Here is a 26497-nt window from a genome sequence, read left to right as displayed (position 1 = left end):
CATGTATCCAAAACAATATGAGGGGCCAGGAGGGCTGAGGGGCCTCACCCCCCTCCACCCACGCCAGGAATTCGGAACACTCCCCAGGGAGAATATTGACTTACTTCACCTGTATCCAGGGTTATGGTGTGTTCTGTTTTTTTTTTGTCCATTACGTGAAGGATACGTACATAAATATGTGTCGACCTTTGGTTTTGTTTTGTTTCGCCCGTAAACTTAACGTCCTACTTCGATCGTATACCGCAGTATCACACACAAAATATAGCAAAAGATCCACAAGCAGTGTTGTTTTCGTCGACGAAAACTAAGACGAAAAATGTTCGTTGACTAACCTTTTTCCACTGACGAAACTAATTGGAAACTAAATGAAAACTAAGCTATGATGACTAAAACTATAAGACTAAATATACTGACAATTTCGTCAACCAATAAACATCGGTTTTACATCGGCTTGTACATCGGCTATTTTCAGCAAGTGTAAAAACAGTCATCACGATGGAATCAAGCCCCGCCAAAATACATTAAAATCAACTGTAGATTCAGTACATTCCAGGTGACTAAAATGTGATTCAAACTAAATGACTGTGAATTATTCAGACTGTCTATGACTAAAATCAAATGTGCTGCCAAAAACAACAGTGATGTGGACCCCATCTGAAAATGTTATAAAAATATTATTATTAATAATAATAATAATAATAATAATAATAATAATAATAGCTCAGATTTATATAGCGCTTTTCTAAGTACCCAAAGTGCTTTACATAAAATAGTAGGAACAACTTTAATTCAAGAGTAAGTAAGAGTCAAGTAAAATTTCAGTGCTAGGTTAAAAACATGAAAGGCTAAGCAAGGGGATGGGGGGACATCTTAGCCAGACCTCAGCTGGGGAAGGCTATACATTTTTGTATCAATTAAAATATGTGTATACATGTGCGTGCGTGCGTGCGTCTATGTCTATACAGAGGACCAGATCCCCCATGGGTTCCCCTCCAGAGACATGGGTCCCCAGCTGAAGGTGTGTGTGTGTGTGTGTTTGTGTCTATCCAGAGGACCAGATCCCCCACGGGTTCCCCTCCATAGACATGGGTCCCCAGCTGAAGGTGGTGGAGCGCACGCGGACCGCCACCATGCTGTGCGCGGCCAGCGGAGACCCGGACCCCGACATCTCCTGGTTCAAGGACTTCCTGCCCGTGGACATCGACGGAGGCGACGGGCGAATAAAGCAGCTCCGCTCAGGTTAGTGTGCCTCGTGGTGGGAACGCATGCAGTAATCACGTGTTTTACTTCCGTAAAAGTGTCAATATATACTGCCATGTAGAACTATTATTTTACAAGTAAAAGTGTGGTCATCAAAATGTACTTGAGTGCTAAATAATTGGCATCAGCGTGTACTAGAAGTAAAAGCACCAAAGGTAAAAGTACGGATACTTTGTTCCACTTCAAGAATTCAAATGTGTACGAATCTTTTGAAAATGGCAGATCTACTTGTAGATCGGCCAAAAAGTAGTGGAGTAAATGTCAACTGTTTGGGTCCGAGATGTACTGGAGTATAGAACTAAAAGTATTGGAAATTGAAATGTCTCTCAAATACCTCAGCATTGTACTCAATTTTATTATTTTATTGCCATCTACGCTACGTATAGCTAGGCTATTGGGACCTATTCATGCCAGCTACGCGTATAAGCGTAGACAACCGTTTAATCCATATATGAACGTGCCGTCCGTCTGTTTACCATTTAGCATTGCTCTGGCTAGTATAGACCTCCTCCAGCTCCTCCATTATAACCACATTTTCAAAGCGTCGTATCTCCAAAGGTTCGAGAGCTGTCCATTTTGGGCCGCCGCGCACCTGACAATCGTAAATCATTTGTGAGTTTGTATTGCATCGCTGAAAAAATGTAGCTGGTTGTACTGCTAGCTAAAGGCTGTGGGCTAATGCCAGTGGTGTTGTTCCCCTTCCGGAGGCCCCCACCTTCCTGTTCAACCCGGAAGGACAACAAGCTCCGTATAGTGGTAGCCTGGCGCGGCCAGACTTCATCCGCCCCTATTGCATTTGCATTATGCCCCGAGGCAGCCCAACGAAGTGGTATATTAGTATCGCAACGCGAGGCTAGTATAGTGGGCCTGGACGTGCGGCATATCGGGCAGTAACAACATGCTAACACTAGGGGCAGCAAAGGAGGCGTTTTTCTGCCGTTCACGTAGATCACGTAAATTAGCTTTATTCTGGTCCCGTACGATACGTGATAAGGGTCTTTTAATTCATTAATCCATGTTTTGATCCGATCGAGTTGACGGTCGAGTCCCGTTAGCATGCTAGTGTCGAGTGTGACACTGGACCGCGCCATCTTAAGTTGCGCGCGCATCTACGTGATATTTGGCTATTCAAAATAAGGGTTGAAAGGGGGGAAAAACATGGTAATAGGCGATAAATAAATACATTAATCCCGGCGGGGATTGTGTTGATTGAGTACTTTATTAGTCACAAATGTAAACGGCATGTCAGACATTTGGGGCTCTATTTTCGTCCATGCTAAACCCCTTATCCCTAAACGTCTTTGCCTTTTTTTCTTTTTAACTATTTAAATTATTTTTTTAATAGTTCATCTAGCTGAACTACATCGACACATTGTCAGCTTGTGGATTGGCTATTTTTAACTATTTCAAAATGTTTTTCAAAATAGTACAGGCTAAGGGTTAAGCATTCAACATCAATCATCAATAAACCATTCAATCAAGGGTAAAAGGATGGCACAAAAACAAGTCATGGGGACTTGTTTCCATTGTGGTCTTACAGTACATATCGGTTTGTATTACTATACTTCGTTTTTTTTTAAATACATTTTGCCATATTTGTAACCGTATAAGCCTTAAACCCAAATATAGCAGATCTACAAGCGTGTCACGCTGTGATCAGCTCTTTCTCTGAGCATGACTCAAGATGAATCATCTTTGACTCGAATTCCAAACCCAATTAACCTCTAAATGTAACCCTAACCCCAAACTGAAAGTGTTATAGGTATCTAAAAAAATCATCTCTAAAAAGCCAGGTCGTCACAACGTTGATTATTTTTCTATACTTGTGGGGACATCTGGTCCTCGCAAGTATTGTAATACAAACAAGACAAACGCACGCACGCACGCAGGCTGAGAGATTAATTTTGCTGTGCTGCCGTTTCCAATATTTGAGCCGTCATGCTGACACTTTGAAGGTGAAATGACCCCTGCCTCATGTTTTCCCCCTTCTGACAGATGAGTGTATCATTTTCATGGGTCTTAGCAGGGATGTGCACACATAGACATCAAAGGGGGCTTCAGCCCCTGCCCTTTAACCCGTCTGTAAAACAACCGCCCTTTCCAGACCACAAATGCAGCATTTACTACATGGTGAAAGAAATGCAAATGCCACTCCTTTCCATGCCATACGGAAGGCAGCATTCAGGAGAATAGATTTTTTCCCCCGAAGTCTCCTGAACTTGAACACAGTATTTTGTGTTGAACAAATTTGTTTAGAAATCCATCGCTATTTTTGTCCAAAAGTGCCCTCTTACGGGATTTCAGCCCCTGCCTCTCTAACACTCTCTGTGCACGTCCCTGGGACTTAGCATCGTCATTTGGGTCAGAAAACCTGCTGTGTGTGTAACTCCATGTGACACGCCGCCAAAATGTCATTTTCCCAAGCACTGTGTCCACCGTTTGGACCGTTCACAAAGTCGACACAGCCTCGTGGCGTTTTCCTTTGAAACCATGTGCCACCAGGCAGGCTATAGAAGTTGAAGCATTCATGCATGCATTCGGACGGACGTTTTTCTGCATCTGCATTTGCGAGACAAACGCGTTAGATTCAAAAGCCTAGTTCAGAACTAAACATTTGCAACAAAGACAACATTATTTTAAGCCTGATTTATGATTCCATGTTTAAATAGCCAACATACAAGCACACGACAAATCAATGAAATCATATGCCATGTGAACTTGCAGGTGACAGGTCGTTCGTTCTTTCTTTCTTTCTTTCCTTTCCTTTACTTTACTTTACTTTACTTTACTTTACTTTACTACGGTATATTACTTTTACGTTTTTTAATGGAGTTTGCACGTTTTAACACAAATCTTCTCTTCTGGGGGTCCCTGCCACAAAAAACATTTCTAGATGGGGCGTCGGTGGCCAAATACATATCGGGTCCTTGGAACAAAGAACGTTTGAGAACCACTGATTTAGAAGGAATGATGTAGAATCGGACTCAGGTCTAAATGGCTTAACCACATAAACTCTCAACACTTACTGTGTTCTGCTGCTTTTTCCCCCTGTACGCCAAAGGTTTTCAACCAGTGGTCCGGGGACCACCAGTGGTCCTTGTGGGGGTTCCAGGTGGTCTCCAGCTAAATGATGGAAGAGTTGGTAACCAAATGGACCCTTAGATTTTTAACTCTTGAGAGCGTAAAACACTCTCAAAAGTTAATTTATTGGTAACATTCTGCATCAGTTAATTTACAATAAGTCTACAGAATTGTTATTTTGAGAACTGTTATCTCTGTAGTATACCAACATTTATACAGCATGGAATTGTGGACATGTTATCCAACAAAACATTTTGGGTCTGAGAGGCGAAATGTCATCAAATGGTGGTCTGTGGCTCAAATTCTGAATGAATAATGGGCCTTGATATGAAAAGGGTTGAAAACCACTGCTCTACACCGAACCAAACCTCTTTTTGTGAGCTTGTAGATCGGCTTTCTCTTTTTGCTGAATGTAAGTAAGGTTTGTTAGGGTTTTGTTGAGTGGTTAAATGCACAGATCTCATCCAGGGCCTATTCATTTCTATCCAGGCTTTTCAGCAGGGTCAGTGTTCCATTTCCTCCCAGCAGCACTATGTACTTGAGCTTTCTACCCCCTCTGGCTTTAGGCTACTGAATGTTTTCCACATAGACCTGCTAATCTCAGTAGCAGGTTCCGGGTTTAGTGTTACATTAAGAATGCACTGTAAGAAGGTATACTCTAAAGGATGGATTTCCTGTTTACAAACATAACTGCGTGCGTGTGCATTCAGGGGGCAACTCCACTTTGTTTTTGACCGAAACTGTGCAGCTTATAGACACAATGGTGACAAAGTACTCGACCCCAGTAGGCTTGTAATTCTGCTACTGTCACTGCATTTGAAATAAGGCCAATAAGTGTCAAAAGTGAGGAGGGCCTGGAAATGTTTGTGTAAAGGGCTCTAAACAAACATTAGAACAGACTTACTTGGCTGTCATATGACATCATTTCAAAAGCCAGATGTTGGAGGAGCTAGCACCCCTCAAAAATACAATACTCAGTATCATTATTGCTAACACCTGTGAAGAAAGTAAGGAAATTATGGTTTGGAACCAAATGGACCCTGACGGGTACATTTGGTTCCATGTGTACACTCTCAGAGTTAAATTAACATTTTACAATATAAATCGGGGGTCCCAGAGATAGAAATGCCATTACATGGGGGTCCGTAGACTAATATGCGTGTCAAACTGAGGGTCCTTGAATTTAAACGGGTTGAGAATCACTGCTAGAGCCATAAAAATCTTCTCTTATGGTGGGTCTCTGGCGTCCGCAGGCTAATTAGTGTCAATTTGGGGGTCCTTGACATGAAAATGTTTGGGAACCACTGGTATAATATTAATTATATCACATACAGATGGCTGCATGGACTTTGCTTTCAAATTAATCAATAAAATGTAAGCATGTCCTGTCCCAATGAGATATCTAAACCAAGTGTAGATAAGTGTAACAGAAATAATTATATAAATTAGTTTGTAGACTCTCGATGCATTTGCGAGAAGTAATTTGGCCCTGTGTTGATGCTAATCCGGATGCTGTATGAAAACAGTAAAGCCTCGTTCACACCTCACCAACTTATCTGAAATAAGGATGCTCTTTCTCATTTCGATGTTATCTCTATGTGTACCGTCTTTTTGAGTGGTGCTAACTGCTAACCGCTTCTATAGACAGCAATGTGTGTCCCTATGTGTGTACGTGTGTCCAAGCACGGAAATAGCGCTTGTTGACCACCAAGTGTCACTGTTGCACGCTCGCACACACGCACGCACGCACGCAAGCATGCTTTTAAAAGCTCAAAAATAGCTTTGCGTGCTTTATTTCTCCCGTAGCCTACTCCAGCTTTTATCTTTTAGTAGCTCCTTCTAGCCAATCAGAGCACATCGTGGGCAGCTTGGCTCGTTCGCAGCAAGGAGCAGGATCAAATTCAATATTTTTTTGTTTGTTTCTTTAAATAACGACTAATATTAATGATGATTTGGCAATAGCATAGCATATTTATGGACTGAAATAAAAAGTGAAGCTTTTGGTCACCCTTCACACACTGTTGCCACTGTCGCTGTGCTTCACATGACACCACACTATCACTATAGAATATAAACGGTAAGAGGTGCAACCACACTTGCAATAATCAAATACAATAATAAATACAAAACACAAAAACTTTTGTGTATATCGGTATTTATAAGTATACTTCTGAGAGGTTTATTCTTGGTATCAGCCAGAGCAAGGGAGTCAATTGGCCCCATTTACACTGGCAGCCAAATCCAGCCTGAATCAGATCTGAGCCACATCCAGATTGGAATCTGATTCGTTTAAATGAGTCATGTGACATGTTGGACTCATTTAAACCAGTCGGATTTCGATCTCCATGTGGCACAGATCTGATTCAGGCTAGATATGTCTGCCAGTGTAAATGGGGCCCAATAGTGTATCCCCGTTTCGCAATGTGCTAGACCACAGGTTCCCAGCCACTGGTGCGTGTACTGTCCAGGTACGTCCAGCACAGGTACCTGTCCCTCTGCTACTCGAGAAGGGAACCCCACGTTTTCCCGACAATTAATCTTTAACCGCGCGCGCGGGGGGGGGGGGGGGGGGGTGTCTCCTCCCATTGGGACGTGCCTCGAGGAGACAGTGATTTCTGTATCCACAGCAGTGGTGCTCAAACCTTTTCGTGTCAAGGACCCACCCCCCCCCCCCCCCCCCCCCCCCCACGTTGATATGTACAGTATCTGTCCATGGAATCCCATCTGAAATGATTTAGCAACCCCAGAAGAGAAGAATCTTTCTTTGACACGAAAGATTGAAATATTTTGATGCTGTATTAACTGCTTAATCCATGAGTTAAAAAACAAGCATAACAATTAAGTATAATTTGTTTGTTCCTGTCTTTGAAATGTGGTGGGGTGTGAAAGTCATCAGCTTCCAATAAAGCAAAGTATAGACAAAAACAGTCCAGTAACTATTCAAGTGAACGTGGTCATTGTTCACTGCTGGTTAGCATAGCATCACTGTTGTACCCTCTCCTCTCCTCTCCTCTCCTCTCCTCTCCTCTCCTCTCCTCTCCTCTCCTCTCCTCTCCTCTCCTCTCCTCTCCCCCTCTCTCCCCCTCTCTCTCCCTCTCTCTCCCCCCTCTCCCCCCCCCCCCCTCTCTCTCTCTCTCTCTCTCTCTCTCTCTCTCTCTCTCTCTCTCTCTCTCTCTCTCTCTCTCTCTCTCTCTCTCTCTCTCGTCCATGGACTAATAATGCCCCTCTCTCTAATCTTATTTGCACTCTAATTACCAAACCAGGTGGTACGCCAATCCGAGGTAAGAATGCTATAGGCAAAATGGCCAAATCACGCCATTATTCCGCTTGATTACCTATACACTATATCACATCATCACATCTCCGCCATCACCTCACCTCACCTCACCCATCCTCCTCCTTGTCCTCCTCACACTGCTCCTCTTCTTCTCTCCTGATGCTGTGCTCGCACTAGCAGTGACACTGTTGGGGGCCATTTCCATACAAATACTTTTTATTTTATTTAACTTTTTAGGTAGCTAGGACCTGTCGTTTATTTCCATATACCAGACCGGCAAGTGCGTCCATTTTGGGGGCGGGAATCTCCCCATTGTAAAGAAGAACCTATATGGAAGTGTGACATTAATTTTATTAGATTATGTCATTTGATGTATCCAATAATATTTGTGTTGACTCTATTTCGAACTAGCTTGAAAATAAATTGGTTTGTCAATTATGTCAGCCAAGTCTATGGACTTTTTATTGTTCAACATAAACCGTCATCTAGCTGATATAAAGCCCTCGCTCCGCGCCTCACTTCACACAAGTGTGATTTTTAGACTATGCAGCAGTCTTCTCTGACCTGCCGACGTCACGTCATGTCACTACTTTGGCATTCTTTCTGGGCAGGTCGAAGACGCTAAACTGCATAATGCAAACGCATATTAGATATAGTGATGTCAACTGGTGTAATGTAATTTTGGTAACATTCCATATAGGCTTAGCCTACGAATGTCAGTGGCGTGCACAGATAGACACTAGGTGGTGCTATAGCACCTGCCCTTTGCCCTCTGGACAGAAATGTGCACTTTTTTTGTTTGTATACTGTGTACACTGTACAGTATGTGGACCATGGTGGCATTGATCAATTATTGATGAAAAGCTTCTAATATATGATTTATACCCCAAAATCTATAAATCTCACACTATTATAATTATAAGGCAACCGGCTGGTTCCACGCGCTGCACGAGGTGCCCCTTTTTTCACTTGAGCACCTGCCCCTCTAAATGTCTGTGCACGCCACTGACGAATGGAGATGATTCTGCCAATAAGGGTCTGGGCTTTAGTAGTAAAATGTTGTCAGACTGGTGTATTAGTTAGGTAAAGTTAGCAAATCTGCAAAAAAAGGTGTCTATATCACAGAAAAAGGTGTTCCAACTCCCTTGGGAAACTTTGTGACAGCTGCTGAAAGTTGGGGTACCGCATTATCAACCAATATAAGGCAAATAATTCCAAATTTAATTATACTTTAAGTAACATGTGACATGTCAAACTTGGGGGTTTTCATGATTCTGAATACATTACAAGCATGAGTTTTGCACGGAAATACTCCTTGGGCTAAATTCGGCCATAGCCACTTGCCCAAATGGGCCCAAATGTCTGACCTCATCACATTTGTGACGACGGCTATGGGCATTCTTAGGCAAAGGAGTGTTTTTTGTTCAAAACAAATGCTTGCAATGGATTCAGAATCTTGAAAACCCTATAGTTTGACATGTCACATGCTACTTAAAGTATAATGAAATTTGGAATGTTTTTTTGCCATATATTGGTTGATAATGGTACCCCAACTTTCAGCAGTTGTCACAAAGTTTCTCAAGGGAGTTGGGTTGGAACACATTTTTCTGTGATAGTAGACACCTTTATGAACACATCTGTGAAGAAAGCTAGAGGTAAGCATTTATGTTGCAGATTTTCCACAACTTAAGCTAACTTTACCTAACTATGTTAAACAAACAACTCAAATGGTTTTCTTCTGTAAAAATATCAATACTGCAATATAATATTCTATTACAAGTATAAGTCCTAGAGTTCAGTAATTGTAAAAAAACAAAACAATACTTGAGTAGTCTAAATGTACAAAATTATGGGCATCAATTGTACCTAAAGTACCAAAGGTAAAAGTAATCATCTTGCTGAATGTCCCATTTCAAGTTTTCAAATGTATAAAAATAATTTTGAAAATAGCAGATCTACAAGCTCACAGTGTGTTGCATCGCGGCATATTGTGAGTTTGTAAGTTGTAGATTGGCTATTTTCAAATGGCCAAAATGTATAGAGTTGAAGTGGTTAATGTATGTTTTGTAATAATCAAAAACTAGTAAACTAGTAAATAATGTTTTAAAATAAATGTAAAAGTATTGGAATTTGGGAATTCTCAAGTAAAGTAAAAAATAGCTCAAAAGGGGAAAAAATGTGTTACTTAAGTTCCACCACTGAGTGCTGCTCATTTGACCTGATTGTGTCTGAAAACCCAACAAATTACGGCCCAACGTTCAACCATGAGAAGTCCATGTTTACATTGTTTTAGCTAAGCTATCTCTAATGACACAGATGACATACGGTTTGAACGTTGCCGGTATCAATAAGACACGCTGTACATGCATTGTGTTCCTTATGAAAAGCTTTCTGTGGACATGGCCCTTTCAAAGTGTTGTGCAGCACGCTTGTTGGCGTGGTCAAGCGTGCGTCCGTGTTCGGGACTGATGAGCGAGGAAAATATAAAGGTTTGGGTGAAAGAAAAAACATCACAGGGAAGTGGCTGACAGCAGGAATTGGTTCCGCCTCCATTACAAGCAGGAAAAGCCTCTATGCAGAGCAGCCATAGTGGAAAGAAATTGGGCCTCTTCCTTATAAGGAAGTATACTTCCTTCACAGGTCGCTTATGCTAATAAAGGGTCTGTTCCGTTTAGTAAAGTGGTTCTCAAACCTTTTAACTAATTTACAGCCAACAGCGCCATCTGGTGGTGGGCTCAGAGCGCCATCCAGTCATTTAATAGGCGAAGCATTCTTTTTCTGAAAGCAGTTTCACTCGAAAAACGAGAATCAGGAAGTAAAGATCATCTGTGCAACAGGTCCCGCGATTGTCACTTAATCCACCCAAAGCATACTTGTTGTAACCGTTTAGAGAAATGAGCCGCAAATTAAGCTTATTTTGGCCCAAAAAGAAGAATCAGATTCTAAAATCTGTGTCCCCATATAGACATAAGCCAGCGGAATTTTCATTTCCGTGTGCGTACAGGACACAGTTGCGAAACGTAATATCCATATATCTGAGAGTGTACAAATGAAACCAACTGTTTGGTCCTAAGGTGCCATTTGGAACCATGAAGGTTCCTGGACCCACACTTTGAGACCCACTGGTGTAGCAGAGTGTTTCCAGTGAGCCAACATGCACAATCAGCACTCTGACTCTGTCTGACCGGAATGGAACAGAGCCTTAATTTGCACAGTTGGCAACACCTGTGAAGGAAGTAAGGATGACGTCCAATTTATATCCAATAAGGCTGCTGTGCATAGAGCATAGACTAAAAACAATATGGACAAAGCGTTCTCCGGGTCTGATATGGACGTAAAATGAAGCCAGTCCTTGAATTGTAAATCGCCATCTTTCTAGATCCGTTTGAGCCATTGGCTGGCCCAGACAACGAGGCGGGACTTCCCCCCTTCTTCTTCGTTGGTTTTTATTTTGACTCGAGTGGGTGGGGGATCCCGTTCATAGGGCCTGATTCATTAAAAAGAAATACGCCACCGTTACACTGTGGCGGAAACAGATATCGTATTTATCCGTCCGATCAAGCTACGTTGAGATGACGTGTTATTCAGAGAGCGGTGTGTACCACAGGTGCGCTGGCGTATCGCAGGTGTATGTCATACTGAATGCAGTGGGTGCAAAGTGATCGGAAAAGCAACCGACAACCTAATTTGCATTGATCCACGCCCCATATCGCACCATAAAAGGCTTCAAGCATGACTCAGCAGACAGCAGTTTGGTCTGTCAAAAAAAGAAAAAAGGCTTTGCAGCCGCAGACTATGCGGCTTCACAGCCGCGGTCAATGCATGAATATAGCCCGCACTCTATTAATATGTCCACAACGGTGCGTGCTCCGCTGCTGAAGCAATATAATTATAATTTATTTAATTAAGTTCGGGACCAAGGCGGGTGCTGCACTCACACCTTTGCAGTCAGAGGTAAAATATAGGCTATCCGATATTTAAAATATCGGATATATGTCAATGCAAAAGTCGTCTTTTGAGAGAGAGAGAGAGAGAGAGAGAGAGAGAGAGAGAGAGGGGGGGGAGAGGGAGGGGGGCATGGCTTGCGCGATAAAGAACAGTACAAGCATATACATTCATAAGTGAATAATTGGGATCCTCTTGTCTGAAGAATTTAAGAAATTATAATCCAGTGAGTTTATCCAGTGAGTTAAACTATTCTGTGTGTGGCATCCATGCATGTGATCAATATCAATACATGATATTAATTTGTACTGTTCACCACACGACCAAATGCTATATTACAACTCGGCAATGATAAGCCCTTAGGCTACTGATGAATGCACCTGATCAGGTGAGGGTTATAAAAAAAAGAAAGAACACTCGCCTGCAGAAGTAAAATAGATATCCGATGTATCAGATGTAAATTAATTTCATGATGTCGTCATATTAAAATGATTCGCGGGACACGGCAAACTTGATTCATCTCATGATGAGATCAATGCATATAGCAAACAGCATATAGCCTACACAGCTACAACGTTGCCCATATTATAATTAATTAAGGTGAGCTGGCTTAAAACTGACTGGCCAAATTGCACGCGCTGTGGATTTATAGCCCTCGTCGTAACTGCTGTCTGTCTGTCAGACCGGCATGTCTGTCAGTCTGTGAACCATAGAATGCCATAGATAGACGATATAACAGTCGGGCCGGGCCGTGTTCTGTCCTTGCCGGGCTCACCGCGCCGTTATATTAATTTTCCAATGTAAATTTCACCCAGATTGGACTCGGTTCAGCGGCCGCATGCTGCTGTCCGCCCCACACACACACACACACACACACACACACACACACACACACACACACACACACACACACACACACCGACAGTCAGAGAACTGACTCACTAAACAACACTAACACACACTAAACAACGTTGGATTTGTACAGTGCAGAATGCAGATAAGTGTAGGCCTATGTTCTTATTATAATTGTGAGTTTGTTTTTTAACATGCAGCGCGAGTCCACGGGAGCCGATCTACAAGCTCACAACGCACTGCGAGTAGAAGGCTGTCAAGTGAGCAGCGCAATCGCGCATGCTATAGAAATATCCTAATAAATAAATAAAAAGGTGTCGCTTGCAGGGGCAGTTTCCTTATGGGAGCTTGCCTCTAGAATGCATGCATAGGCATACAAGTGCAAGTGCACTCGGCTTTTATATATCATTTTTTTATGTGCTGAACAATGTTAGGGTCGGGACACATGCCTACATATTTTATCTGCGATTTGGGAACTATTTATTGATTCAGCATGAAGACTAAAGCCTTCTGAATATATCCGTAAATTCGTCCGCCACCTAAAGAGGTCCCGTGGGATTTTACGGAGTTTCCGACCAACCTACGTGAGCGTCAAGTTCACGGCCATTTCCATGAATTCCAAATTAATGTGGGAAATCCACGTAAATGCCTTTCCGCTAGCTTCACGTCATTATATCAGCGTAAACGCGTTGAAGAATCAGGCCCAATGTCTTTAACGGTAGCCACGCCCCTCAGAACATACGCGACTTTATTTTTTTAATAAATGGGACCATAATTTTCCAAAAAGAATATTATGACATTAGAAATGAGACTTTAAACTAGTGACTGGAAGCAGAAAGTATTCATGACCATGTTTATTAAGGTAATACAGTCTAGGTGAAGTTGGGCCCAAATTTATGGATCTCTATGGAGCTATGGGGTTTTTTGAGCCCAATGACAGCGCCACAACAGGCCATTATATTAATTTTCAGGAAATCCCGATTTCCTTAGTGGCTTCACAAAATATCTGTCTGACTGCCCCCCTGGCATAGAGCCTATTGTGTGGCAGGAGGAGGGGAGTGGAAAAGGTGAAACAACTATTATGATTGGTTGATGCTTTACTAGCCTGGGATGCAGACTTATTAGCTATGCTTATTATTATTATTATTTTCCATTCGAGCCTGAGTAAGAAGAGAAGTGACTTGACATTTACATTGGAAAGTTTGGATCCTGCCCCGCCCACAGACCAATCAGAACCCTCGGCTCCTCTGTGTCCGAAACCGCTCCTTTCACATAGGAATAAACAAACAAACGAATGCTACATGTATACTACATGACCCAAGTCCTAGTAGAAATGGGGACCACACAAGACAAGTTTACAATGGAGTAATGGTCACACATCTTTTTATATTTGATCAGTTTGCCCATGCAGTTGACTGTTTTCCTAAGGTAGGGACTCGTGGGTCAAATAAATAATACACTTTAGTTGTACAGCGCTTTTCTACACAGATTTACGTGCGTTACAAAGCAACATATATAGCAATATTCTTCAAAAATCACTCATTTGGAAGTATAGCTTAAGGTATATTGGTGAACACCATGTTTGAATTAAGCTGCAATAATACAAAAATAAAGGAATAATTATAATAACAAGTCTGGATGACAAAATGTTGAAGCACCTCAACTTTTTTCTTTCATAGCTTTTGTAGCATTAGGTGACAGTAGCTTTCATGGGCTGGCTTCCGTTGAAAATGACATGCTACGTCAGGTGTTAACGCTGCGCTATAGGCTCTGATGCCTTCTTATTCAAGCATGGGCAGTCTTTCAAGCGTGTGCGGTTTTCGGGTCTGTCCCTCTCTGATCAAAGTCGAGAGAAGCCAGGTGGCACTAAATTGTCCCCGAGACGAGTGACACGAGGAACACATCGGCTCCGCCATAGAGAGAAACGAGAGCGGCACATTACATTTAGTTTGCTGTCGGGTTGAAACCCTGTATGTCCATATATTTTTGCTTCATTGTAGTATGACAAATAATTAGTATTAGTCGGAGAAAAAGTATTTACTTAATAGAAAAGGAAAAACAAGAAGTAAAACGTTGACATATAGGTTTCTGCCGCCAGGTTTCCGCAGGTCATTTCTCAGCTAACATCTCTAGAGATTTATACTCGGTCGTCCCGGGCAACCAGGAATAAATAATCTGTCACCATCAGGTTACGGTGACATATTTTTTCTATTTTACCTCTGCAGAATGGAATGTGCAGTGGTGGACAATGTATGCTACTCTACACCAGTGGTTCTCAACTTTTCAGGCCGCGACCCCTCCCCCCCCCACACACACACACACAATAATAATCCTATTTGAACTGGGGACCTGCCAGTAGGAGTTCGAGGCATGTAGTTTGACTCGGTTCCACAGATGAATATTGTGAAGATAAAAAAATTGAAAAATGACTTTTAAGGCATTTTACGAAAGAAAGAAAGAAAGAAAGAAAGAAAGAAAGAGAGAGAGAAAGAGAGAGAGAGAGAGAGAGAGAAAGGAAGGAAGAAAGAAAAATAAATTAAAAATACCATGACTGCATAGTAGCCTAAGTAGGCTAATCAAGAAACTATAGGCCTACAACAAAAATTGGTTTCTTTCTTTCTTTCTTTAGTAATATTTTTAAAAATTCCTTAAATGGTCACTTCACTGTCATCGGCCTTGATCTTCCCTACTTGGTCTGTGTCTCAGAGGAAGGCTGTGGACACTTCAGTTAGGCAGTTTTATCTTTTACGCAGTGATGTGATATAAGGAGGAGCCATGCTTCACATAATGCTATACTGAACCCCACATGCGTGCGTGCGTGCGCACGTGCGTGCGTGTGCACGCGCATGCACGCAAGCATGCATGTAACTTCTGGAAGCACATCAGAGACGAAGTCCCTCAGATGGCTGGCATCCCACTGCGAGATGACCACATGTACACCGTAACAGCCTGAGTGTAAATGTAACTCCATAGCCTAGTGTGTACCAAATGAACCCGTAGGGGTGCCCTCCATCTGCAGCAGTTTGCCTCCGGATGTGCCCCGGGCACTCTCACTCTCATAAATCGTATTTATATATTTTTGTTCCCAGCTCTTAACAATCCATTTCATGATGCATTTCAGGAGCACTCCTTGAAATATGCATGCATTTATTTGTTCTTTTGTCTATACCAGTCGTCTCAAAACTGCATTTTCACCATTTTCAGCTAATTTGAATGACCTTGCATTGAGTTACAGTCACATCGTCCGTCTAAATAGAGTCTAGGTGGAGACCTATAACGACTGTACGAATGCTGTTATTTTCTTTGACATGAATGGAGATAACTATGGTATACAGTGCTGCTGCCATGTGCTGGGGGGAAAAACAAAGTCCCATCATGTTAATGGCATGAAATGTCTCTCTTGTTATAACAAGCGTCACGTTTCAACGAGATATGATTTGGCAACAAATGTGTAACCTTTGATGCTATTTGGTTTTATCTTGTTATAACGTGAATACTGTTGAGGAGGTATACAGAGAGCTTATTGAGTACCCGTTGTCAATATGCTTTTGGCTTATCAAGAATGTTATCGAGCATATAGCGGCCCATGACGTCATGTTTAAACAATCAAGATAAGATGCGATCAAGAAGAAAATCTAATCACCCATGATGGCACAAACATGTCGGTCTACATGTGTATTGATGCATTGACCTGCAAACCAGCGCTGTCTGGGTAAACAAAATGACGCTTTTAAAGTGGCGGTACACATATTAACCTAAACAGTTTCTTTAATATTATTTTATTGGTAAAAAGGTCAATTGCCTTCCGTCTGTTAGAAAAGTACTGTATTTGAAGGTCCTATAGTAAAAGATACTGGTTCTTTTAAGAATGTATTGTCTCCCGTCTTTCTTCATTAAACAAAATATAGAAAATGCTTGATAGTGGGCTCGATAAGAACCCAGCTCGATAAACCTGATCGTGATAAACCGTGACATGTTTCACGTTGAAACACCATAAAGGCGTTTAGCGAACTTTATACTGTGAATCGTTGAAGTTCTATAAAGTGATAGGATTGTGATTTAGTTTTCCCTGTCATGGCAGCAATGCACGCAGCACGTCCGTCAATAAATGGTGCATTGAGGACAGGTAAGTTGCTCTGGGGCAGCTGCATGTACTGAATGGTTTTCCAGACCATTTGAAGAGCAACAGAACCCGGTCCACTTTGTTTGGTTCTCTAATATAATGTAACTTGTTTGGTTTTGTTTTGAAAATGCATGTCCTACTTCTCCATACTACAGTGTCACACACAAGTAGAACAACATAGCTGATCGACAAGCTCAACACGCATCTCATCAGAACCCATTTCGAGCTGTAGATCTGCTATTGTTTATTGTTTATTGTGTATTGTTATTGCTACTTTAATGAAATTAATTAAATTAAGTCACAGTTTTGGACATTTGAGGTTTCCAGCCGGCAACTGCAGTATATGAATGTTATTTTTTTAAATATATTGTAAACATACAGTATGTCCGTGGTGGGGACAGACAATCAAAACGTTGTATTTAGGAGATGTCCAAAATGCACATTTCTGTGGAATGGCTATTGTTAAAAATATACCAGTGAAGGATTATATCAGACTTTTATGTTTAATTGAAAACATTGCACTGTATGACTTTATAGTGATTCCAATATTCCGATATTGTTCGCCCCTGTCGTCATTATAAGTTACGGCATGAACTTGCATAGAACAAAGTTTAGAACAATACATGCATCGTTACGGTTATACGGTTATGTGGAACAAGATTATTATAGTTTAGTTTTTAATGTTATTTTAATTTTAAATATGGTCAGGGGTGAGATTTAACATGCTCTGAAAAATAGCAAAAATAGCAGACCTACTAGCTCACAACTTGTAGATTGTTTATGCTACTTTTGCTACTTTCAAGATTTTATTTTTATTTAACATTAAAGGGATATTTCACTTATTTCACATTCATTTTAGCTGCCCCGTCCCGAAAAAAATAGCGCCATTTTATCATGAGCTTTAGTGAGGATAAAATATGAGGATAGTGAGGATAATAAAATACATAAAGTTAGGTTGAAAATGGTTAACGTCCTTTAAATAAAATTCCCGTTTTAGTTATTTTGTTATTGTTAGTTTTATTGTTAGTTCAGAGCGCTAAAATGGACGACCACTAACTTTCATCTTTGGCCTCCTCTCCACTAGGGGCGCTGCAGATCGAGAACAGCGAGGAGTCGGACCAGGGCAAGTATGAGTGTGTGGCCGCCAATCACGCTGGGACGCGCTACTCGGCCCCGGCCAACCTCTACGTGCGAGGTAAGAAGCCTCGCCCACCCAGGCTACAGCGTCAATACAGGGTATGCGCATGCATGAAGTGAATGTCAAATCGAGTGGCAAAGTGAGTGACAAAGTGCATTTAATGTTGTTTAAAGTAATTTAATGCGAATCAGACTTTTCTGGATGGGTTGTCAAGGCCAGGATGTCGATTTTTGTCACTCAGTAGGCTTTCCCGCATAACTTCCGGGTATGATTATGATGTCACACGCATACCCTCTATAGTCCATTCGGCCAGAGCCACTTGCCCAAATGTGCTCAAATGTGCTGACCTCATCACATTTGTGATGGCCGTTTTTAGCCCAAGGAGTGTTTTTTCGCGCAAAACTGAATGCTTGCAATAGATTCAGAATCATGAAAACCCCCATGACAATGCAAATGTGAAATGTATAGGTTGTTAATGGTAAGGAATCGCTACGTCATGTTGTAGTATTGTTTTGTAGTCATTAATCTTCCGGAACTTCCTTTTCCCTCAAACCGATTTTTCTCAATACAAGCTGCGCTACAAGAGCTTTTATTGTTATTCTTCTGGTTTGAGGGAAAAGGAAGTACCGGATGATTCTATGCTGCCTGATGACATGACGTAGCGATATCATCCGCTCCAGACTGGTTCACACAGCAATTTTGTAACACAGACCAGGCTTTCCTCCGAGGTGGAAAGCCGAGTCACAATTTGAAACACATTTACAAACATAATTATATCAATTATTGTAAGCCTAGCTAGAATCCAGACATCCCAGGATCATGGTGAAGCATGACCATAAAAACTTTGATTCTGTGAAAATAAAAACTGTTACAGTAATTTTATATGATATACTACATTTAATATAAATATAAATACCCTTTGTTTGTGGTTTTCATTTTTATTTCTTCGCAGAATCAAAGGTGTTATGGTTATGATTCTCCAGGATCCTGGGTGGCTTGATTCTGGGCTTAAAATAATTGATAGCCTATAAATATCTTTGTAAATCTCTATAGGAAAATATGAATGGCAGATTTTTCAGTGCATCCAGAAAACAACGTCCACTGTAGTGCTCTCTAGATCCAGAGCCATCTAATAGAAGAGTTACGATATTGAGGGGGCAGAAACCGAGCGCTCGAAGGTCCAATGCATTTCTGCCTACTTCCGGTCCAGTTGGTTGTCCCCATTCTCAATAGAAGTCTATGTAGGAGAGCAGCCATTGGACTGAAGCCCCATGAAGTGAACGCAGTTTGCGTAACTCTGTCTATATCTAAGGCTCTGTATAGATCAAGACAAAGTGGCAGGTCAAACGACGCTCCCTGCTGAGATATGCCTTTGAGAAGTGAAAAACGCAGGCCCTATCCAAACCCGTTAGGAGTGTGTGAATAAATGTTAATACCCAACTAGGACACCATTCACTCTGTATCTCCTCTTTTAGTTGTTTTCTCAACCCATCATCTCTGCAGGCGTGACGTGTGCGTTCCTTTTCTCCTGGCACAGTTTGACTCCCCACAACGCCTCGCGATGCCTCTCATGTTTTCTGTCATGTCACTAAAACGCTAAATCCTTTACAATTCCTTCCTTCACCAACTTGCTTTCACTTGTCTGTTGTTGCTTTTGATGACCACCCTGGGTTATGTTACTGTGCGGTGTCTGCTGGGTGGGCTTGTTGTAACCACAGCCTGATTTAGACCTGGTTGCACGCCTGCGTCTAATCTTTAAACTGGAATTATGCTGCTTTTCATAAAGCAAACACTCAAGATGACCCTCATTTTTCAGCGGTTTGATCACTTCATCAATAATTGCATTTAATTATGTCCATTTTGAGGACATTCTGTCCTGTGAGAATGTGTGCATGCAGGACAGGTGTGTGAAACTCACAGAGTAGGCGTACAGCGACGCCGCCGAGTGTATTCAATTGAGTGTTGATCCGAAGAGAGAATGAATGCAGAATCAAATGATGGCCATCTTGGAAAACACCCACTGTCTGCTTTGAGTGTTCAGCTATAGGCTAAACCAGATATTTCAGTTTACTATAGGATTGGAATAAGCATGTACGTGTTCCAAAGGCTTTTCCTTATTTTTTTCTTTTACGTGTTTTCAACGGGAAACTATGCTGAGAGCATCTATTCTGCTCTGCCTTGTCAAGTCTGATGTTTATGTCTGGATGCTTCGATTTTCGGATAAGCGGATATATTTGCCTGTTTTACTCTCTCGTTTCTCCCTGTCTTCTCCCTCTCGTTTTTTTTTTCTGTGTCGTTGCTGTTGTTATCGTTTGTTTTTCACTTCACCTCACCTTTATTTATTTATTGTTTTTGCCATCAACATCCCCCCCCCCCCTCCAATAAAATACCAAATCCCCCAAAAACCTGTCGCCGTCATTCAGATCAGCGGGAAGGTTGGTTTTGCTTTTGCACTTATTTTACACGATGCCACTTATATGTTGCCAAGGCCTGGCAGACTTGAGCCATGTGGCGCCGGCGCTGCCTCGCTGTGCGCCTTAGGCTCGTCCCGGCCTGGCCATTTCTTTCTCAGAACCCCCCCCCCCCATTCCCTAACTTACTACCACTCCAGCCCCACCACCCTATGCTACTATACCACTTGTTGTTGCTACTGTATCACGTTTGTGATGATACTCTTCAGAATGCCTTGGTTTTCCACAGTTTTCTTTTTACTACATAGACCAAATGCCTTGCAGCTGAGGTCTCCGTTTAACGTAATAAACCCCCCTCATCTCATTATGTTTGTCAAATTGTGACTTGGAAGTTTTCATATAGTCCCAACATTATAGTATGATAGTGCGAAAAAATTGCTCACAATGATTGCAACATGTGGTGAATTTATATATCAGCTAATTTCAGATGACATTACTGTAGGCTACTCTCTACTGTGTAGAATATGGTCCATATAGCCTTAAGGACTTCTCCTTAAGGCTGTTACTCTCGACTTCCTGCACTCGCATGAAATGCAGCACAGCCTGTCGACATTTGCAAAAATAAAAAGAACGATTTCGCTACTCACCAATACAAAGGCGGTTTTGTGTTGAAGGAAAAAATCACGGGAAGAAACAATACAGTACGTTTTAGTTACTCCACTCTACAGATCTTGTCAATAGATCCCATTGACCAGATTTTTCCTTCCGGTGAAATATTTTATTTTCTGGCCAAAAGGTGTCATTTTAGATGTGTGTGCAGGGAATTCAGAGTGCATCGACTATGAAAAGTAGGCTTTCCACTCTGCAAAACCATCTTTGTATTGGTGAGTAGCAAATGTTTGCAGCAGTCGACAGGCTTTCATGCAGTCTTTCATGCGAGTGCAGGAAGTTGAGTAGCATAGAAAGTATAGTTAAGTATGTATAATTGAAATAGGTAATCCTGGTCTCTAAACTGCCTCCCCCTGGCCAGCCGCGGCGCCTGATGGAGGGGAAAGGAACTGGTTGGAATAACGTGTTCCTTCCACGCGCTACGTCCAACCAGGGAAACTCCCCCCTGTCAGGTGTAAAGGAGGAACTTGGACACTCAGGCATGAAGGGAGCATGAGTTAAGTCCGTTGCTCCCCCCAGGTTGGCGGAGGGTGTGTAGAGCCCAGGATCACAGTAGATGATTGGCACAGGGGTGAAAAATGGGTTACAAAATCGTGGGATAAAAAATATATATAAAAAATAAAAAAAATGAAATAGGGTGTGGGAGCACTTTTTATATCACAAAAAAGGAAACGTTACTATTAAGGAGAGCTGCCAGGCATTATGGGAAAACCAGCTCATACGGCTCAGCATGTGTGCCGTTCAGAGTGTTCAGCATGTGGAGATGTCTGTGACATCTCCAGATAAATGTCCCCCACCCCAGGCATATATAGTCCCTGTTGTCCCCCCCAGGCATGACGCTTTGTCCTGACATATATGGTCCCTGTTGTCCCCCCCAGGCATGACTCTTTGTCCTGACATATATGGTCCCTGTTGTCCCCCCCAGGAATGACGCTTTGTCCTGACATATATGGTCCCTGTTGTCCCCCCCAGGCATGACACTTTAGTCCTGACATATATGGTCCCTGTTGTCCCTACAAGGCATGACGCTTTGTCCTGACATATATGGTCCCTGTTGTCCCCCCAGGCATGACGCTTTGTCCTGACATATATGGTCCCTGTTGTCCCTACAAGGCATGACATTTGTCCTGAAATATATGGTCCCTGTTGTTGTCCCCCCCAAGGCATGACATTTATCCTGACATATATGGTTCCTGTTGTCCCCCCCAGGCTTGACATTTGTCCTGAAATATATATGGTCCCTGTTGTCCCCCCCAGGCATGACGCTTTGTTCAACCATGGTCACTGTGGGCTGCACGCCACACTGCTTTCGCCGCATCCGCACACACATGTAAACTAGTTTATTTATCAGGATGACCCCCCCGCCCTCTCAGCTCTCTCTCTCTCTCTCTCTCTCTCTCTCTCTCTCTCTCTCTCTCTCTGGCATGCTAATGACCTACTCACAGTCTTTGAGTTTGTGTTGTCTGCATTACAACTGAAACTGCTACTAACAGAATGATTCTGTTACTGATTAATGGTTCATTGTTCATTGTTGTGTAGGCTGATAATAAGAGCACAAAATGAGCAGCATAATTATCTACACCAACATACAACCGCATCTTTACGCAGCAGCCACAGTGCTGTATATGCAACAGTTAGGGCAGAGAAACAGACAGACACGAAGAAAAAAAAACTCATTCACACACACACACACACACACACACACACACACACACACACACAGACACACAGACACACACAGACACACACACGCACACACACACTAATGGCGGAGAATGGCGGAGGAATCTAAACATGCATTGATACATGTTTAAGATATTTCCTTTAAACCACAAAAAAAAGTACACACCGATGTGATAACAATTCTTCACGAATTATTTCCTACACAATATGTAACACGAATAATGTCAACAATGTTATACATTATTTAATAATCATTCACCAATGTATATAAATAATAATAATAATAATAATATACATAATAATATTTCATATTTCTAAATAACATAGATATAACTTTAGTTATAATTTAATATAATAATTTACAAATGTATACAAATGGATTATCCATGAATAGTTGCCCATACTTATAACTTTAGTTATAAATGTCTTAGCAATTATTTACAAATGTGAACAACCTTTTGGTTTTAGATACGAATGATTTAGTAATAATTTACAAATTATACAAATGGCTTATTCAAGAATAGTTTACAACTTACTAAAACATTATAAAATATGTTTAACCATAGCTACAAATGTTCTATTAATCGTTTACGAATGTGAACACACGGTTTGTTTGTGATTAGTTACTGCTAAGAAACTTCCATGCCCCGCACGCCATGAAGCATCCCAGTGCACACGAGGAGGACGCTCAAGAGGAACGCGGTGGACAAATTCATTCTGAAAGCTGTTAGAAAGAACCCCAGTCCGGTTAGAAAGAGGTCGTTGGAGAAGCCCGAGAGCGTTCAATAATTAATATGTGAGATTATTGTTCTCTCATTTATGTTGGCTGCAGTGCTAGAGTCGTCACGGTGATGTCACTCTGAGTCAGACAAAACCATATATGGAGTCCTGATAACAATTTACAATTTAGGCATTTAGCAGACGCTCTTAATCCAGAGCGATTTACATTAAGCAAGAACAAAAGCATGGGAATACATCACATAAAAGCATTTATCATGAAACATGCGTAAGCTAAGAAAGTAACAGTGGAATATCTATATAATGAAACTATACATATATACTACTATGCTATACATATGTACTATGGCGTGCTATGACTATATACAATGCAATTATAGTGCTGTCAACATGCTATAAGTCTGTATCAAATGCTATCTAAGTCTACAGAAATGCTATCTAAGGGGGTGGGGTAAGTGCTATGGGCCATGATGGAGTCTGAAAAGGTGGGTTTTCAGACTACGGCGGAAGATTGGGAGTGATGATGCAGTTCTGACTGCAATGGGAAGTGCATTCCACAGTTTTGGAGCCAGAAGGGAGAAGAGTTTGGGACGTGTGGAACGTTGTCCCGGCGTTTTTAGTGAGGGTACTTCCAGCTTCCCTGCGTTGGCTTATCTGAGTGCGCGGGAGGGTTTGTAGGGTTCAATCATACTTGCAAGATATGGGGGAGCCATACCTTTGGTTGCTTTGCATGCCAGCATCAGAGTTTTGTATTCTGTGCGGGCAGCGACCAGGAGCCAGTGCAGGGAGCGGAGCAGGTGGGAGACATGTGGAAATTTTGGCTGGTTGAAGACCAAGCGAGCTGTGGCATTTTGGATCAGTTGGAGAGGCTTAAGTGCACATGCTGGAAGGCCAGTAAGGAGGGAGTTACAATAGTCGAGTTTTGACCAGACGGTTGTCTGTTGTCACAGATCGAGAACTCTAACAGATATCTTCATACATGGACATAAAAGCGACAAGGACTGACATAGAGATCTCCATGGATCAGTCAGGTGTGCCCGAACTCTAGATGTGAGGAAACCCAAACCTCAAGTTCATAAAACTGGCAGACACATGCATAACCGCTTCTGCTTTCCAAATCTTTTTTTTTTATTTGTTTACCAAACACAGTGAAAATTGCTCATCCACCATCTCACAACACAATTTGTATAGATTTTCCACTATACACTCACGTAAAATGAAGATGAAGAGGAAAAAATAAATAAATCTCCACGGGCGCGAGTCATTAACGGTACACCTCTGGAGGTAATAACCGAGAAGATCAATCGCCAAATCAAACGTCAAGACCGTTTTTGAAGCTGAAAGATTAAAGCCTCCAGCCTCATAAAACAGGAGGCTGTGGTACCAGCTCATTCCTGGATGCCCCCACAGCTCAAATATCTAAAAGTCCCACCTCATTTGACACTTCTGATGCCTATAGGACATACCACACACGTCTTTATCAAATAAACAAACGAAAACAAACAAACTAAAGAAAAGAGGAAAAAAAAGACACGACAGAAGAAAAGGATAAATAAGACACATTTGATCAATCAGAATTCAGAATTGCACGGGGGGATGCTATTTTATAGTCATAGCATTGTTTTACACCAATAGGGCATTCACTTCTAGTCATTTTTACTAGTCGACTAGTTGTTTAACTTCGTGGTCATGTAAAAAATTTTTTTTGGAAATAAATATTTGTACATTTAAAAACTAGTATCTAGTACCAACAACGTCGACTAGTGGATTTACTTGTCGACTAGTTGCTTAATACCCTACCTCCCAACATTATTAGTAATATAACTAGTTACAGCCCAGCTGTTACTCCTCTCAATATGAGAACGTTCTGGCGTGAGAGGGTGAGAGTGTTTATTCTCACCCTCGCCTTATTCTCTCTGTCCACCCCCCCCCCCCCCTCCGTATACCCCTCCTCTCAGTCCGCCGCGTGCCCCCACGCTTCTCCATCCCGCCCACCGACCACGAGGTGATGCCGGGCGGCGCCGTCAACCTCACGTGCGTGGCGGTGGGCGCGCCCATGCCGTACGTGAAGTGGGTGAGCGGCGCTGGGGCCGAGCTCACCCGGGAGGAGGAGATGCCGGTGGGGCGCAACGTGCTGGAGCTGACCGACGTGCGCCAGTCGGGGAACTACACGTGCGTGGCCATCTCCTCGCTGGGCGTCATCGACACCACCGCCCAGGTCACCGTCAAAGGTGGGTGGAGGAGGGAGGCTGTGTTGTATTAGCCCATTTAAGGAGTTTTCTGAAAAACCTATGTTTCAGTGCTGCTCCACCTTTTCATGTCAAGGAACCGCAGATTATCTGTATTTGGCCGAGGACCCCCATCTGAAAATATGTTTTTTCCAGGGACCCCCCAGATTCCAGAAGCAAATATTTGACGTTCGCTCTGGAAGAATATATATTCAAAGATTTGCGCCACATTTTTACTGATGAAACTAATGAAGGCTCTGTTCCATTCTGGTTGAAACAGATTCAGGGTGCTGCACTATTGTGCATGCTCACTGGAAACACTTTGCTTCACCAGTGGGTCCTAAAGTGTCCTTAAGTGGGTTCCAAATGGTCCCGTACGAGTGTACAAAACGGAACCAAATCCATTTTGTACACTCTCAGAGTTATGGAGGGTCCTTGAAAGTTTGAGAACCACTGTTCCGTTCCACTGAATAGAACGGCATTTTGACAAAAATGTCCGCCACGAAGCCAGCATGGCGTTGATGACCCCTAGTCCTGCATGTGTTTTCATCCCTCAGCCTTACCCAAACCCCCCACCTCACTGACGGTGACCGAGACCACGGCCACCAGTGTCACGCTGACCTGGGACTCCGGGAACACGGAACCCGTGTCCTACTACGTCATCCAGTACCACGCCAGCGCGCCCCCCGTCCTCAATGGCTTCCAGGTATATACCACTGTCGTCACCAGGTCACATTGTCACGTCATTCACTGTCATATTGTTCATCACTAGTTCCCAATCACTGGGGCGAGACCCGCTTGTGGGTCGCCGCGGCGGACACATTTTCATGGGTCCCTTTACGTTTTTCAAGAATAAAAAATAAATGATTATAATTATTTTCCCCATAATTGTATGAATACATTTAGGAAAAATCAAAGAAATTACATGAATTAGAGAACAGATGTTTAGCGACAATAGCCGATCTACAAGCTCACAACACGGCACGAAGTGACACGTTGTGAGCTTGTAGATCTGCTATTGGTCCTGGGCAAATCTAATATATTTACAAGCTTACAATGCGTCGCATCGTGACGCATTGTAAGCTTGTCGAT

General features: G+C 42.3%; 1 protein-coding gene across 4 annotated transcripts in view; it reads left to right on the top strand.

Moving 5' to 3' along the window:
* ptprfa (protein tyrosine phosphatase receptor type Fa) overlaps positions 1 to 26497 on the top strand; it is a 209143-nt gene that overhangs the window by 86224 nt on the left and 96422 nt on the right. For all 4 annotated transcript variants that reach the window (XR_013964505.1, XM_080770213.1, XM_080770211.1 and 1 more), the window contains exons 5-8: positions 1051 to 1239; positions 17623 to 17733; positions 25136 to 25408; positions 25963 to 26111. Coding sequence is in view for 3 of the 4 variants with exons in the window: in XM_080770213.1 (XP_080626339.1) it covers positions 1051 to 1239; positions 17623 to 17733; positions 25136 to 25408; positions 25963 to 26111 (722 nt within the window). In the remaining variant the exon portion in view is untranslated. The remainder of the gene's footprint in view (positions 1 to 1050; positions 1240 to 17622; positions 17734 to 25135; positions 25409 to 25962; positions 26112 to 26497) is intronic.

Source organism: Protomyctophum bolini (assembly GCF_963924005.1).
Source record: "Protomyctophum bolini genome assembly, chromosome: 8".
Lineage (NCBI taxonomy): Eukaryota > Metazoa > Chordata > Actinopteri > Myctophiformes > Myctophidae > Protomyctophum > Protomyctophum bolini.
Note: the sequence above shows the minus strand (reverse complement) of the source record. Positions and strands in the feature narration are given on the sequence as shown.